Here is a 13,794-nt window from a genome sequence, read left to right on the forward strand (position 1 = left end):
CTAAGTTATCTCCTAGAACTGAGGTAATGGGGAATTTGGGGTTTCCTATGTGTTTAGGCAGCTCCCGTCCAATGGGAACTTGAACTCCAAGTGTTTTTGTACTTTTGATCTGACATGGTCTAATTAAGCTCTGGGGATGGTAATTTCTGGGGTTACCATTCTAGCTTGATGAAGAAGAATCTGCAGAGGAAGCCCTAGGTTGACACCAATTAAAGCCCAAATACTTCATTATAAGATTAACAAGTTTTGGGGATCTAATGTACAGCATGGTGATTATAGCTCATACTATATTATATAATTGAAAGCTACTAATAGATCTTAAATGTTCTTACCACAAAAAAGTAAATGGTAATTATGTGACTGGATAGGGGTGTTAGTTAATGCTCTGGTGGTAATCATTTGCAATTTATAAATGTATCAAATCAACATGTTGTACACCCCTTACATAATGGTATATGTCAATTATATCTCAGTAATGCCAGAGAAACAAATAAAAATAAAAGCCCCAGCAATGCATCTGACCAAGATAGATGGAGAAAGCAGGGAATGAGAAGAATGTTTAGGAATCAATATTTAAGGTCATAAGGAAGTAACTAAAATAAGAACTTTTGGCTTCTAGAATTTACTTCTTTCTCATTACAAAGGTGATGTTTTCCCATTAAGTCAAAACTAAATATATACCTCAAAATGCTTAGAACTTGAAAACAAAATATTCAAAAGTAACTTTTATTAAAAAATGTTTTTTCCATGTTTATTCTGAGAGAGAGAGACAGGATGAAAGCAGGCAGAGAGAGAGGGAGACAGATTTTGAAGCAGGCTCCAGGCTCTAAGCTGACAGCACAGAGCCTGACATGGGGCTTGAACTCGTGAACCTCAAGACCATGACCTGGGCCGAAGTTGGCCACTTACCCAACTGAGCCACCCAGGCTCCCCTTAAAAAGTAACTTTTAAAAAATTTAGATTTTATGTTACCTGACATGAAAATATAGCTGATATTAAAGCCATCACAAAACAAGTTAACAGACATGAAATACGCTGCCAAGATTATGGGGTAATTGAAATAAGTATTTTACTGAAGATGTATGGTTTTAAGATTCAAGTCCTATAAACAAACTGATGCAAACATCTGGACCAGTGATTTTAATCTAAGTAGTCAGTGATCTAGATATTAATTTATAGTTATTTAACTGTACAAAGATCTTTTCTTACTTATTTGAAATATGAAGGGAAACAATTTACACAGCAAACTTCCTTTAAAAATATCATCGTTTTGGGGTGGTGGGAAGAACAAATAAAGAACATGATTGAAAATCAAGCTAATTGAGAGGACCTAAAAGGTTTAATTTATTGGGGGAATCAAATCATAAGAATAATGTCTTGAAGCCTTAAAATGCTAAATATATTCTCAGAACCAAAAGCAACATTATTTTCTTTCTTTAAAAATTAATGTAAGGCCTACATTCCTTTTACAAGTAATAAGCATGTAATCAAAAGTAGTTTACTAAATTGCTCAACAGTCACTATGAGAATCAAATAATCATATACACGAAAGCACTATAATGTTGTACCCTTTGTGAAGATGAAGTATGATATCTTAAAGCAGTGGGGAGAATGAATTTTGGTGCTTATGACTTCAGAAATTGCTGAAGCTGGTGTTAACCTTTTTCTTTGTTGCTTGTAACTGATCATATCCAATTATAATACTTAGGGGAGAAATGTGGCATTTTAGAATACTTCACCCTAATATTTGTTACTTGAAAATTTATTTATATATACAATCTGTTTTTTCCATTTGGAATGAAATCATAACGAAGTGTCTAAAACCAGCTGGTTTTATGTCTAACACTTTCGAAGATGAAATAACAGCCTTTATTAAAGTAAAAACACTTCTGTTATCAGCTAGAATATCTAAGCAGTTAGCATTTTTGCCTTTCTTTTAAAATTCAGGCATTCAAGTCTAACCCAAAAATTAAAAGTTTAAGTCTTGGCAAAATGCATAGGAAGATACGGAGATACCAAAGTTCTCCTAATTTTACAAATGCCATTTAGTTTTAGAATTAATTATACATTGCTAAGTGAAGAGCTGAGGTGGTACATGAGGTTTTTTGGTTCATTTTAGAAGAAAGGATTCAAAATATATTTTAATTAATTTTTAAAAAAGCATTCAATCTACAAGAAATGCATAGGATATTAAAAAATATCAACCTACACAATTACTCCTTTAAATAAAATAATTATGAAATAATCCAATTATCTGGTTAGCTCTACCCCACTACCTTCTATCACCATGACCCTACTAAAAAATTAAAAATTGGTTGGCTTATTCAAGTTCAGGTCCTGGGTTAAAAGTCTTTGCTATGTGGGTTTATAAAGACCAATTAATCCATTGACAGGGCCTTTCTGACTAGCTGGTATTAGGCACACCTCTATTATACTCAATTTTATCTTAAAAATAACTGTTCTTGCTATTATTGTTTATAATAGCAGTATTTAATACATTATACATTGTTATAGCTTAATTTTTCTTAATTTTAAAGTAATCTAGGTAAAATAAACATATGTATGTATATAAAATATTTTATACATATAAAAATACGTAATTATACAATATAAATTGAATATTTAAAAATACCCAGGAACCTATAAATAAGTTTGCCCTACCACCAAGTGGAAAAAAAATCTAATCTGACTCTGACCAAACTCTAGATACAACTTACAAGATTCCAACTGATAGGAGATAGAGAGGACAGAGAAACATGTTAAACTACACCATGGAGATGCAATTAGCAATATTTAGATCAGGGGAACTTCTAGCAGCGCTGTCCAACAAGTTTCAGTGATGATGAAAATATTCCATAACCTGTGCTGTCCAATGCAGTCACCACTAGCACATATGGCTTCTGAGCACTTGAAATGTGACTAATGTGCCTAAGAAAGTGAATTTTTTTGTCATATATTTTAATTAAAATAGCCACCATACCCTATTGGACACCACAGCTCTAGACTAGGGCTCAGAAAATGAGGCCTGGTGAGCTAAGAATGGTTTTTACATTTTTAAAGGGATGTAAAAACAAACAATAACAACAAAGAAGAACAACAAGTGATCCACATATGTGAACTACAAAGCGTAAAATATTTATTATCTGGCCTTTATTTTACACGAAGACTCCATGCACAGTGCAGAGCCCAATATGGGACTCAAACTCACACCTTGAGATCAAGAGTGGAGCCAAGATCAAGAGTCGGAAGCTTAACCGACTGAGCCACCTAGGCACCCCAATCTGGATCTTTAGAGAAAAAATTGGCCAACCCCTGCTCTAGACTATGGGATAAACAAACAACCCTGCTTCTTTAACAAATAATAAATTGCTGGTGGTGGTGGTGGGGCGGCGGGGGAGAGATGGAGGGGAAATCTACAGATTAAAAGAGACTTAAAATTTTTTTTATAACAAACGAGATTTAAAAGAATATCAATCACAATACATGGTCCTTATTTGAATCCTCATTCAAATACACAAACTTAAAAAGAAAAGTGACATTTATGAGAAAGTTGAGATTTAAACACTTACTAGATATTTGATAAGGAATTATTTTTAGATGTGATGATATTGTGGTTTATATTTTTTTTAATTTAAATTTTTTTGAGAGAGGGAGAGAGCGCGCAAGCGCGCGCGCGCGCAAGCGCGGGAGAGAGGCACAGAGAGGGAGACAGAGAATCTGAAGCAGGCTCCGCGCGCTGTGAGCCTGAGCCACCCAGGCGCCCCTGTGGTCTATATTTTTAAAAAGAGCCATTGTATGATGTCTTCTATATTATACTATATATATTATGCTGTGCGTCCTCTCATTATAGATATACAATAGTCCCCTTATCCACAGTATAGCCTCCTGCCGTCACTGCGTTTAACCAGTCACTGCATTTAACTGCGTGGTTCCCAAGCAGATGACCCCGCCCCCCCCACTCTGACGGTAAGATCAACAGCCTAAGGCTACGTCAAGCACAATTCTCCTTCCGAAGTATCAAGTATCGTCAGAAAGTCAATAGTAGCCTAACGTCATGCGCCACGCTTCGTCTCATCATTTTGTCATCTCACATCATCACAAGAAGGGTGAGTACAGTACAAATAAGATATTTTGAGAGGGAGGGAGGGGCAGAGGGAGAGTGAGCAAGAAAACATGTTTGTTCACGTAAGTTTTATGACAGTATATTTTTATAATGTCCTATTCAGTTATTGTTAACCTTACTGTGCTTAATTTAAAAATTAAACTTTATTATGGGTATGTATATATAGCAAAACACAGTATATATAGGGTTGGTACTATCCATGCTCTCAGGCATCCACTGGGGGTCCTGGAATGTGTATCTCCCATGGATAAGGACGACTACTATATAGGCAAACATTTACAGATGAAGTGATATCTTGGCCTTGCCTCAAAATAACATGGGTGGAGCGGAGGGGCATTAATGGAGCAGAATTCACCGTGGGATCGGTGTTGCAGCGGGTCGGTGAGCACGTGAGATTCACCACACTATTCTACTTCGTGTATGTTTGAAATTCTCCGTGATAAAAAGCTGAACAGAATACATAGGACACTTTCTCTTGCAAGCTGCATGTTGGAGGAAGCACCTGCATCAGTCCTCCAAGGAGGGAGAGTTTGCAAGTTAAAATGCAAACGATTGAGCTATGTACATTCCTACCAAAAGAAAAGTTTTGGGGGGTGGCAACTAGGGACACACATTTTCAACAAGCTCCCTGCGTGATTCTTACGTCCACTAAAACACGATTAGAAAGGCGTGACTAATCTGTAAAAGGAAACAATCACTTCTAAATTCATTTTATAAACGCGGACTTCACAATATTACTTTTCTTGAAGCAAATCAAAGTTTCTAACACTCTTATTACTGCACGAATGGTTTTAAGTATTCCTGTGCAACTCATTCTTTGGGAACATTCATTGATCACCTACTAATTGCAAGACATTGTGCTACACGTGCTATCAATTTTTATCTCAAGGTTTGCTCTAATCCTTTAAAGTAGGTATAATCTTCTCCATTTTCTATCCAAGGAAAGTGAGGCTCAGAAATTTGAGTATTTACCCCAAATTCAAAAATCTATGAAAGGAAGATTAAAATTTGAACACATGTTTTTTTGCCTCTGAGATCTACATATACTTTTTATTTTTTTTTATTTTTTTTAACGTTTTTATTTATTTTTGAGACAGAGAGAGAGGGTGAACAGGGGAAGGGCAGAGAGAGAGGGAGACACAGAATCTGAAACAGGCTCCAGGCTCTGAGCAGTTAGCACAGAGCCCGACGCGGGGCTTGAACTCACGGACCGTGAGATCATGACCTGAGCCGAAGTCGGATGCTTAGCCGACCAAGCCACCCAGGCGCCCCTACATATACTCTTTTCCACGCTGTCACAGAAATAACTTACAAGCTTCGGGGAAGTTTCCCACTATAATTTAGTGTACTAGTAAAGCACCTGGGCTTCAAAGCAATAAAGATCCAGATACAAGTCCCAGCTCCACCACAGAGCATCAGTTTTCTCTTTATTTCTTCGTAAAACAGAGGGGGGAAATGACGTCTCCCGTAGGATTCTTCTGTGGATTAAATCATATCATGTACATAAAAGTGTCGGACACGTTTTAAGTGCTTTATAAATGTTAGATGCTATCATTGTTCTTTCGGGATTGCTTTAACTTTGAGAGTTAGCGAACTAGAGATGACATTTCAGAAGTTATTTGTTCAGATCCCATTTCCAAGCATATCTGTCCTTAAAACAGGCACAATCAAAATATGGGAATCCCCAAATCTTGTGGTTGATTCCTCTCATTGCCAAGAAGTTTGTCCCTATAATTAATTGAACTTTTTTGCTGTGAGGAGACCCCCTCCCCTCACATCTCATTTTGTCTTTAGAGAAGATGGAGGACAAGCAGAGAAGATAATTTTGGTAATTCGACGTATTGCAGTTGGGTGAAGGCTTCTATTTTTCATACTAAGAGCTCTAAGTTAATATTAAAAAACAAAAACAAAAACAAAAAACCAGTGCAGCATGATGTAATGGAAGGAACTGGACCTGGGTACTGGCCTGCCTGGGTTAAACATGATTATATACTCATGCCTGATTTCACAGCTTGGGTTTGAATCCCAGGTCTGCCGCTTTACATGACTTGAATAATTTCTTGGACTTAACCTGTGCTTCATTTTCCTTTTCTGTTACATGTAGAGCCTACCTCACAGTGTTGTGAAAATTAAGCAGGTGAGTACAGATTGAGGACCTAAGAACATGCTTAATCAATGTGGGCAATTCTTACATTGTTGCTTTTTTAGATTAGCGTATTCAGCGCTCTATGAAATTCTGCGACCAAAACCACAAGTGGCTGGTAATCTAATAAAGCTGATGTCATTTTTCGTGACCCCCTCTATCCCCCATGCCCCCAACTCCCTCATTGCAGAAAATCCTTTTGTGGCTTCTAACACTATAGGGGCTGCAAGACTGACTGGTCAATTTCATTTAGTAAGCTTTCCTTTTCCAAAAACACATGATTCACACTGTCATATACAGCCCATCAAGTCAGTGGAGTCTGTTTCTATTACATCTTTTCCCTCTGCTTTCAAGAAGCCAGCTCAGCATGTTCTAGAACCTAAACTCAAGTTTAAAACCTTGTTCATGTCATTGAAATTAACACTAGCAATTGTTACTTCCCTCCAGAAGCTGGACTACGAAGCCTCCAAGACTATTATTTTTTTAGCTACTATTTACTCGGTGTTTAAGGTGTACTTTACGCACCTTGTATCAATCCCATGGGGTAAATAACATCATTGTCAGGAAACTGACAAGTCCAGTAACAACCTGAAGGCTGTACTTGTATTTAAAGGCTGGAGAAAGGCTTCTGTGACGGGTCTAACTATTGGCACTATCCAGTACCTTCTTGTAAAGAATCTAGGAAATACCTTGCCTCAAACTCCTTCCCGCCTTAAAAAAAAAATACAGGCATGAGAGATACGCGGTAATGTGGAAGGGAGAACGACTGGCGATTCTTTCCTGCAGTAATTAAAGGACGTGTCAGAACTCCGAGGCCTGGGGCTTGAGAGCTGGGGGGCTCGAGGCTCTTGCTTTCCAGAGTCTACACGGACCCTGGCGGGGAGGGAGACCCGGCGCGGACGGGGGCAGGGCCGCCCTCCTTCCCGCCCGGGCGCTTAGCGAGGCCAACTCACCTGCGTGGCCGCCAGCCGCGCCCGCACCTCCCGCATCAGGAAGGGCTCCAGGCCGCGGCCCGCGGTGCAGAAAAACCGGGCGCCCGCTGCAGGCCGCGAACCGGAATCTGTAGGAACCGCCGCCATGGCGGCTCGGGCGCGGCCCCGCCGCTCGGGGTCACGTGGCCTGGGGCGCGCGCGGCGAGTCCCGGCTCTCCCGGAGGCGGGCACTGGGGCCGCGGGGCAGGGTGGAGTCGGAGGCTAGGGTTGTCAGGGAGATCCGGGGTGACGGTGGGGGCCGGTGGGAGCCAGTGGGAGCCGGTGGGGCCGGTGGGGCCGGTGGGGCCGGTGGGGCCGGTGGGAGGGCGAGGGGGCGGGTCAGCTCGGAGGGGTGGCTGTGGGGCTCCTTGGTTAACTGCTCGGAATTTCCCTGATTAGGTATTTGGAACTATTTGGAGTCACATATGGAAGGCATACAGTTGGGATCTGTAATTGGAATCTATATAAACGGTATATATCATCTAATCCATTTGCCTTATTTTTGAGATTGAGGAAGCTGATCCCTAAACAGGCCAAGGGACAGGTGGCATAGAGCTGAGGTTGGTCTTGATAGCCAGTATAACGAGCTTCTATTTCTCCCAAATTTCTCCTCCCCTCTTCTTTATCACTCGCCATTACTCTCCTGACATAAGGAGCCCTATTCTGTCTTCACCAAGAATTGGGCCAAAGTTGGGAATCCTCAGGACCAAGAGCAGAAATTCTCACTCTCCAGTGGAATGCTTTTATGTTCACATTTCTTGCACTTCTAAGTTCATTCACCATGAAGGTAATGATGAATGCACTGTCTAGTTTGGGCCACCTGGTTTAATTGGCTGTCTTAACAGTATTTGAAGGGACTACTCTAATTTTGAATTTTCTTTCTTTCTTTTTAATGTTTATTTATTTATTTTGATAGAAAGAGCAGGGGAGGGGCAGAGAGAGAGAGGGAGAAAGAATCCAAAGTAGATTCTGCCCTGGCAGCAAAGAGCCCTATTTGGGGCTCAATCTCACAAACCGCAAGATCATGACCTGAGCCCAAGTCAAGATTGGGATGCTTAACCAACTAAGCCACCCAGGTGCCCAATTTTGAATTTTGAATTGGCAATGAAAATATTACTTGGGAGGAATAGAATCCATATGACAAAGTGGACAGCATTACATAAGCTCTGTTGTATAGAAGTCGGCATGTAGTTATATGAAGAGACAGTATATAGAAACTATTAAATGAACGGCTAGCTATCTTTCTGGCAAGTGCCTCTCATGTGGTTCAATGGGATACCTAGGTGAATGGCAGATACTACCTCTCTTCCTCCCCACCTCACCCCAGCTCATGGTCTACTTGGACAGTATCATGAAAATTCTTATGGAATCATGTAACATGACTGTATCAAAGTTTCAGTCCTCAAACTTCTTTTCAGAACCTTTCATGTTGGCAAATTCTTTAGTTTCCTTCATTCTTTTTTTTTGCCTCCATATTTATGTTTTCATTCTTTTGGCAGTTGACTTAGCTTTATGTTTTGTGATTCCTGGTACTCTAGTATGTCTGGGGACACCCAGGAAACCTCCTTAGTACTTCCTACATTCTGTACCCAAGATAGTAAGCACCCAGAAATATAGTTCAACAAATTATGGATACCCACTCTCTGCCAGACTCAGATGCAAATGTGAGTGAGTATTTGAGTGTGTGTGGGGGGGGCGGGGTGGGGCAGACAGGAAGGCCTCATCAGCAGTTAGGTGCTATTAGAGCATAATTACATGAGTTGGGAAGTTGATGGAGATCAAGGTAGACAGGTGGTAGGGCTAATGTTATGGTAACACTGCCCATGGTGGATGAAGAAATGACTTCTCCAGTGTAGGGCTGGCTAGCAACATGCTCTCCTGCCAAACCACTGCTGAGCTGAGGCTCAGTCCTGCAGAGCCAATCTTCCCCTTATATCCTCTTTTCTCTTCTTCTGTGGTCTTTCCGCCACCCAGAACCTTTGGTCGGCACTATCAGTCTGGAGCTACTCTTGTTTCAGTTGGGGTCGGGGAGTCAAGTGCATTTGCTCATCTTTGGGCGTTGCTGTAGCACAGCGCTTCCGGGAATGCCTTTCATCATACAGTATTGGAGATGAGAGGAAATAAGTGGAGTTTTGCCTCTTTAGGGAGAAAATAATTGGTTCCCTGAGAGGAGAGTTGCCTGGAATTCTCTCTGTGTGACTCAAATACTCTTTCCTCCATCATTTCTGCTTCTCATTAAAAAAATGTCTCTACTGGAAAAGAACCACTGATCCCTATAGACGCTTTGCATATCCAGCTGAGCTTTGCAGTTTCAATATCACATATTCAACGGGTAGGAAGCTGGTGGTTGTCAGAAACAATTTTACAACAGATATACTTTTAAGTGGGAGTGTTTAAGGAATTTAGGGCTTGATTATTTGCTTCAAGATCTCCATGTTTTGGTGCAATTGGCATTTCCTTTCATTCTTAAAAGCGTTTGATGCATGTACTTAGGTATTAAAATGCAAATGCTTTAGGTTGTGAGATCCTTGAGGATGGGATGATCTCATTGATCTAGGCATCCATAAAGAGCACACTGGCTTGCCTATGGTAGGCTCTCCATCAATGTGTGCTGAATTGGATGGAATGTAACTAGTTGGAAACCCACTCACTAAAGACGTCCTCTTCAGCCGGCAGGGATTGCAATAACCACCACACCAGCAGGGGCCTTTGTGAGTGCAATATGGGGATAAGGGTGGAGGACTAAGGCCAATGGAGGGCACTGAGGGAATAGAGGGACCCCGTTCTATCCCTCCCCACACAATTTATAAATAATATCACTTAACAAGGAATACTTGTCAGAATGACCTTAGGGGTCTTTTCGATGTCATATTTGCCCCCCACCCTGTATTCTGGTACGGTTGAGTGGGGTTGGTGTTGAGCCAGGCCCCTCTCCTAAGGAGAACAGGAACCATTGCTGTATCCCAAATGGATTCGATTGCCAACTTCTTTGAAACACCCACTCTTTCCCTCCTCCCAGGCTTTTGCTTCCACTGCTCCCTTTGTCTAGAATTCTCTCTTCCATTTATTTTCTTTAAGGCTGAGGCAGAATGCCACTTCTTCCAGAATGCTCTCTCCTGCCTTTCTAGCATGCTTCCATTTACATAATATTTTATACCTTTATTATTTATTCATTCATAAATATTTATTGATTCCATGTTAGTATGTCTGTTAATACGACAAGGTTCCAGCCTGTGAGAAACGTTCGGTTTAATGGGTGGTAATGGTGATGGTGCTGGATTGCTGAGAGAGACATACAAAGAATGACAATAAAATGTGATATATGGTGAGGAAAAGAAAGCAGCTGAGCCTGGCACATGGTAGGTACTTAGTAAGTAAATGAAGTTGAATAAGTGAACTTATCCTGAAGACCAGTGAACATTTGTTATGTTTGTGGTTTCTCATCTCCCTCTGAGCATCTTTGCCAAATCAGGACATTCTCTGTCTTCTGAAGCTCCCGAGGCCCAAGGTTTGTGCATACGGTGGAGATACAGTGGATTTTGCTCACACAACCCAGTGTAGTAACTTTAGGATCTTACAATTTTTTTAGAAGTCAATGGAGTTGTGGCATTGTGGCAAAACCTCAGATACAGGCACAGAAGTCTGTTGGACACACACATTCCAACCAAGTCAGTGCGGATTGTGAAAGAAGGAAACAACATATTTTTACGGCTGCAACTGCAAACGCAGTTTGAGAACAAGCTATGGGCCGTAGAGTAGTCACTTACGTGTACACGGTAACCACCTGGAGTGGTGCTTCCTTGACATACATAGTCAGAAAAGAGAAAATTTAGCAGAACATTAATGCCTTGTGTATATCAATACTGCCTGTGGAGCATTATTTATTCATTAGCTTTATGTCACTGTAGTTTTAATGTAACATCAAAATTCAAAAAGTGTAATCTCCGTGTTGTGATCTAGAGGGAAAATTCCTTTATATGTATTATCTTGCTTTAGTTATGCAGTGCATGAACTTATTATTTCATTATTATTTTGATGTACAAATAGAGTCTAGGTATCCAGTGCTTTTTTGGAAAAATGCGACATGCATTTAACGCATATTTCAAAACACTAGGGGTTTTGATGTGATTTTATTTGTTTAAATATATTTTGAGCTCATAAAACTGTATTCACATCTGATAGACCTTTATAACATCTCATCTGGAAGGGGGTATGGAAGTTATTTCTTTGATACATTTTCTGACTGAACAAATGACTGAATATACAATTTTCTTTAATTTACTTGGATGAACTATATTGCCTAAATAAAATAAGGCCATTTTCTTGCAGTTATGTTCACCTCACTCAGACTGTTGTTTTAATATTCCTTTTCTTGTACTGCATTTATGTGTATATTTACTATGGATTCTTTTCCATTAGAGGCTTGTTATTAACAATCATCCTATTTCTTAGTATGAGGAAAGCCCCTCAAATATCCCAAACCAGCTAGGATTCCCATATTTTGAAATTTCTCTCATTTTCTGGTAAGACTCCCTCCTTTCTAGTAGATGGTCATTTATTTTGCCTGTTTTATCAGTGCAATTTAAACAGAATCACCTTAAAACTCAAGCAAATCTGATCTACAAATAAACAAAAACAACCAAGGTACAGATTCTATTTCTTCAGAAATACAGACAGAGTACCTTGTTTTAATGTGAATGGTATTTGGCAGAATAGAATCTGAAGATTTTATTAGAATTTTGGCCTAATTCAGTCAACTTTCCTTCTATTGTTGGCATGATTGTTGAGAATGGACTGTGGAGCAAGCAAGCTTATTATGTTTTCAACTCTGTATTTTTGTTGTTGTTGTTGTTGAGGGGCAATAATTTTTCACTGCCCGTGAACATTTTGTGCTATTTTGAAAAATAGATTTTAGCACCCTTGAAAATTTTTTTCTGATACATACCAGAAAAATATAATCAGGCTTGCCTTTCAACAATTGTCTCTCAAAACGTTTGATTATGGGGTGCCTGGGTGGCTTAGTCCGTTGAGCATCTATCTGACTTTTGATACAGGCTCAGGTCATGATCCCAGGGTTGTGGTATCGGGCCCCACATTGGGCTCCATGCTGAGTGTGGAGCCTGCTTACGATTACTTCTCTCTCCCTCTGCCCCTCTCCCCCTCTCGTGCACTCTCTTTCTCTAAAATAAAAAAAAAAGTTTGAAATTTAATAATTAAGAATATATTAATATTTAATGTTATAATTTTTTATAATATGAATTACTTGGCTAACCAGAAAAACAGTATAGATACAATATAAAAGCATGCAACCTGCAATATAGGGTTAGGCTATCATTTGGTTCCTCCATGAAATACCTTCAGAGTAGGGCATGATGCTGGAAATTATTTGGTACTAGCTGAGCGCCTAGACTATAGGCAGGTAATACTCACATCTTTAATCAAGACGTGTTGTTTTATTGCCATGTCACTTTGGTCAACTTAAACGATACAGATTATCTGCCTCACACAGTTCAAAAGATCTAAATGTAGCCAAGTTGGGAAAAATATTAAAAGCTGGCCTCAGAATTCATTTTAGGTACCAAATCATCTTTAAGAAATATCCTTGATGGAATTCAGCAAGGCTTCAAGTCACCAAGCGGAGAAATATAGAAATTATCAAACTGTTCTGCATTAAAGTCAACAGAAGATAGGGAATGTCCTGAGGGGGAAAGACCTGATAAGGAAAGGGGACATATGGGGCAACAGTGTGGGAAACTGAGGCCGGTGGGGTTAAACAACCAATGAGAGATGGCCTATAGTATGGTACCTGAAGGACTTCTAAGGATGTTCAATACTCAATTGAAATTTGTTTCTGGTGCTGCCATGAACTGTCTTCAGTGACCCCAAATTTCAGTAAAACAAACAGACAAAACATAGCTTTTTGCCTGAGGTATTTTAGGATTCATAGTGTCAGGGTGTTGTGATATGGAAAAGAGGCAGCACCCTTTACATGGACCCTGGTTGACTTTGGTCAGAAAATTCAGCAGAATCAGAAACTCAGAGCAGAGCTGCCAAGAGAAACCTAAGTGTGTGGGTCTATTAACAAGGAATGTGCAGAGAGGGGTGCTGCAGGCCAATGGCAAATAATGAAAATGCCGTTGACAGCTGGGTGCAGCTGAATTTGTCCCTCACCTGGAACAATAAATTTGATATAAACCAAGTGTCTAATGTTTAAGCATGGGTAGACATTGCAATCTTGGGGCAACCCAGGGCAGGTTAACTAAGGGGGATTATGATCAGGGGTTGAGCCTAACATTCTCAATTTTATATTTTTGGATTTTCACTTTCTGCTAGTTTTTCTATAAAATTTCAAATAGTACTAGCTTTGCACTAGCACATAGATTAATCACATTAATCAGACTTGTGTAAAGCCGTTATCCGGACCTTGTACATAGTTTGTACTGGATGTTATATTGGTTGTCTGCATTGGATGTTAGATGCTAGTGTGGATTTCCCAGACTTTAGGCTGAACACACATGCTCTCTAAGTTGGCAGCATTCTCCTCACTGTGGTAGTGA

The 13,794-nt window shown here is 40.0% G+C and overlaps 1 protein-coding gene across 4 annotated transcripts in view; it reads right to left on the reverse strand.

The window, feature by feature from the left end:
• The window catches only part of THUMPD2 (THUMP domain 2 tRNA and snRNA guanosine methyltransferase), a 35,596-nt gene extending 28,222 nt beyond the window's left edge, over window positions 1-7,374 (reverse strand). For all 4 annotated transcript variants that reach the window (XM_060653195.3, XM_060653185.3, XM_060653174.3 and 1 more), the window contains exon 1: window positions 7,220-7,374. In XM_060653195.3, coding sequence (XP_060509178.2) covers window positions 7,220-7,345 — 126 coding nt within the window. In that variant the 5' untranslated portion in view covers window positions 7,346-7,374. The remainder of the gene's footprint in view (window positions 1-7,219) is intronic.
• Window positions 7,375-13,794: the final 6,420 nt, after the last annotated feature.

This window comes from Panthera onca, chromosome A3 (assembly GCF_046562875.1).
Source record: "Panthera onca isolate mPanOnc1 chromosome A3, mPanOnc1 haplotype 2, whole genome shotgun sequence".
Lineage (NCBI taxonomy): Eukaryota > Metazoa > Chordata > Mammalia > Carnivora > Felidae > Panthera > Panthera onca.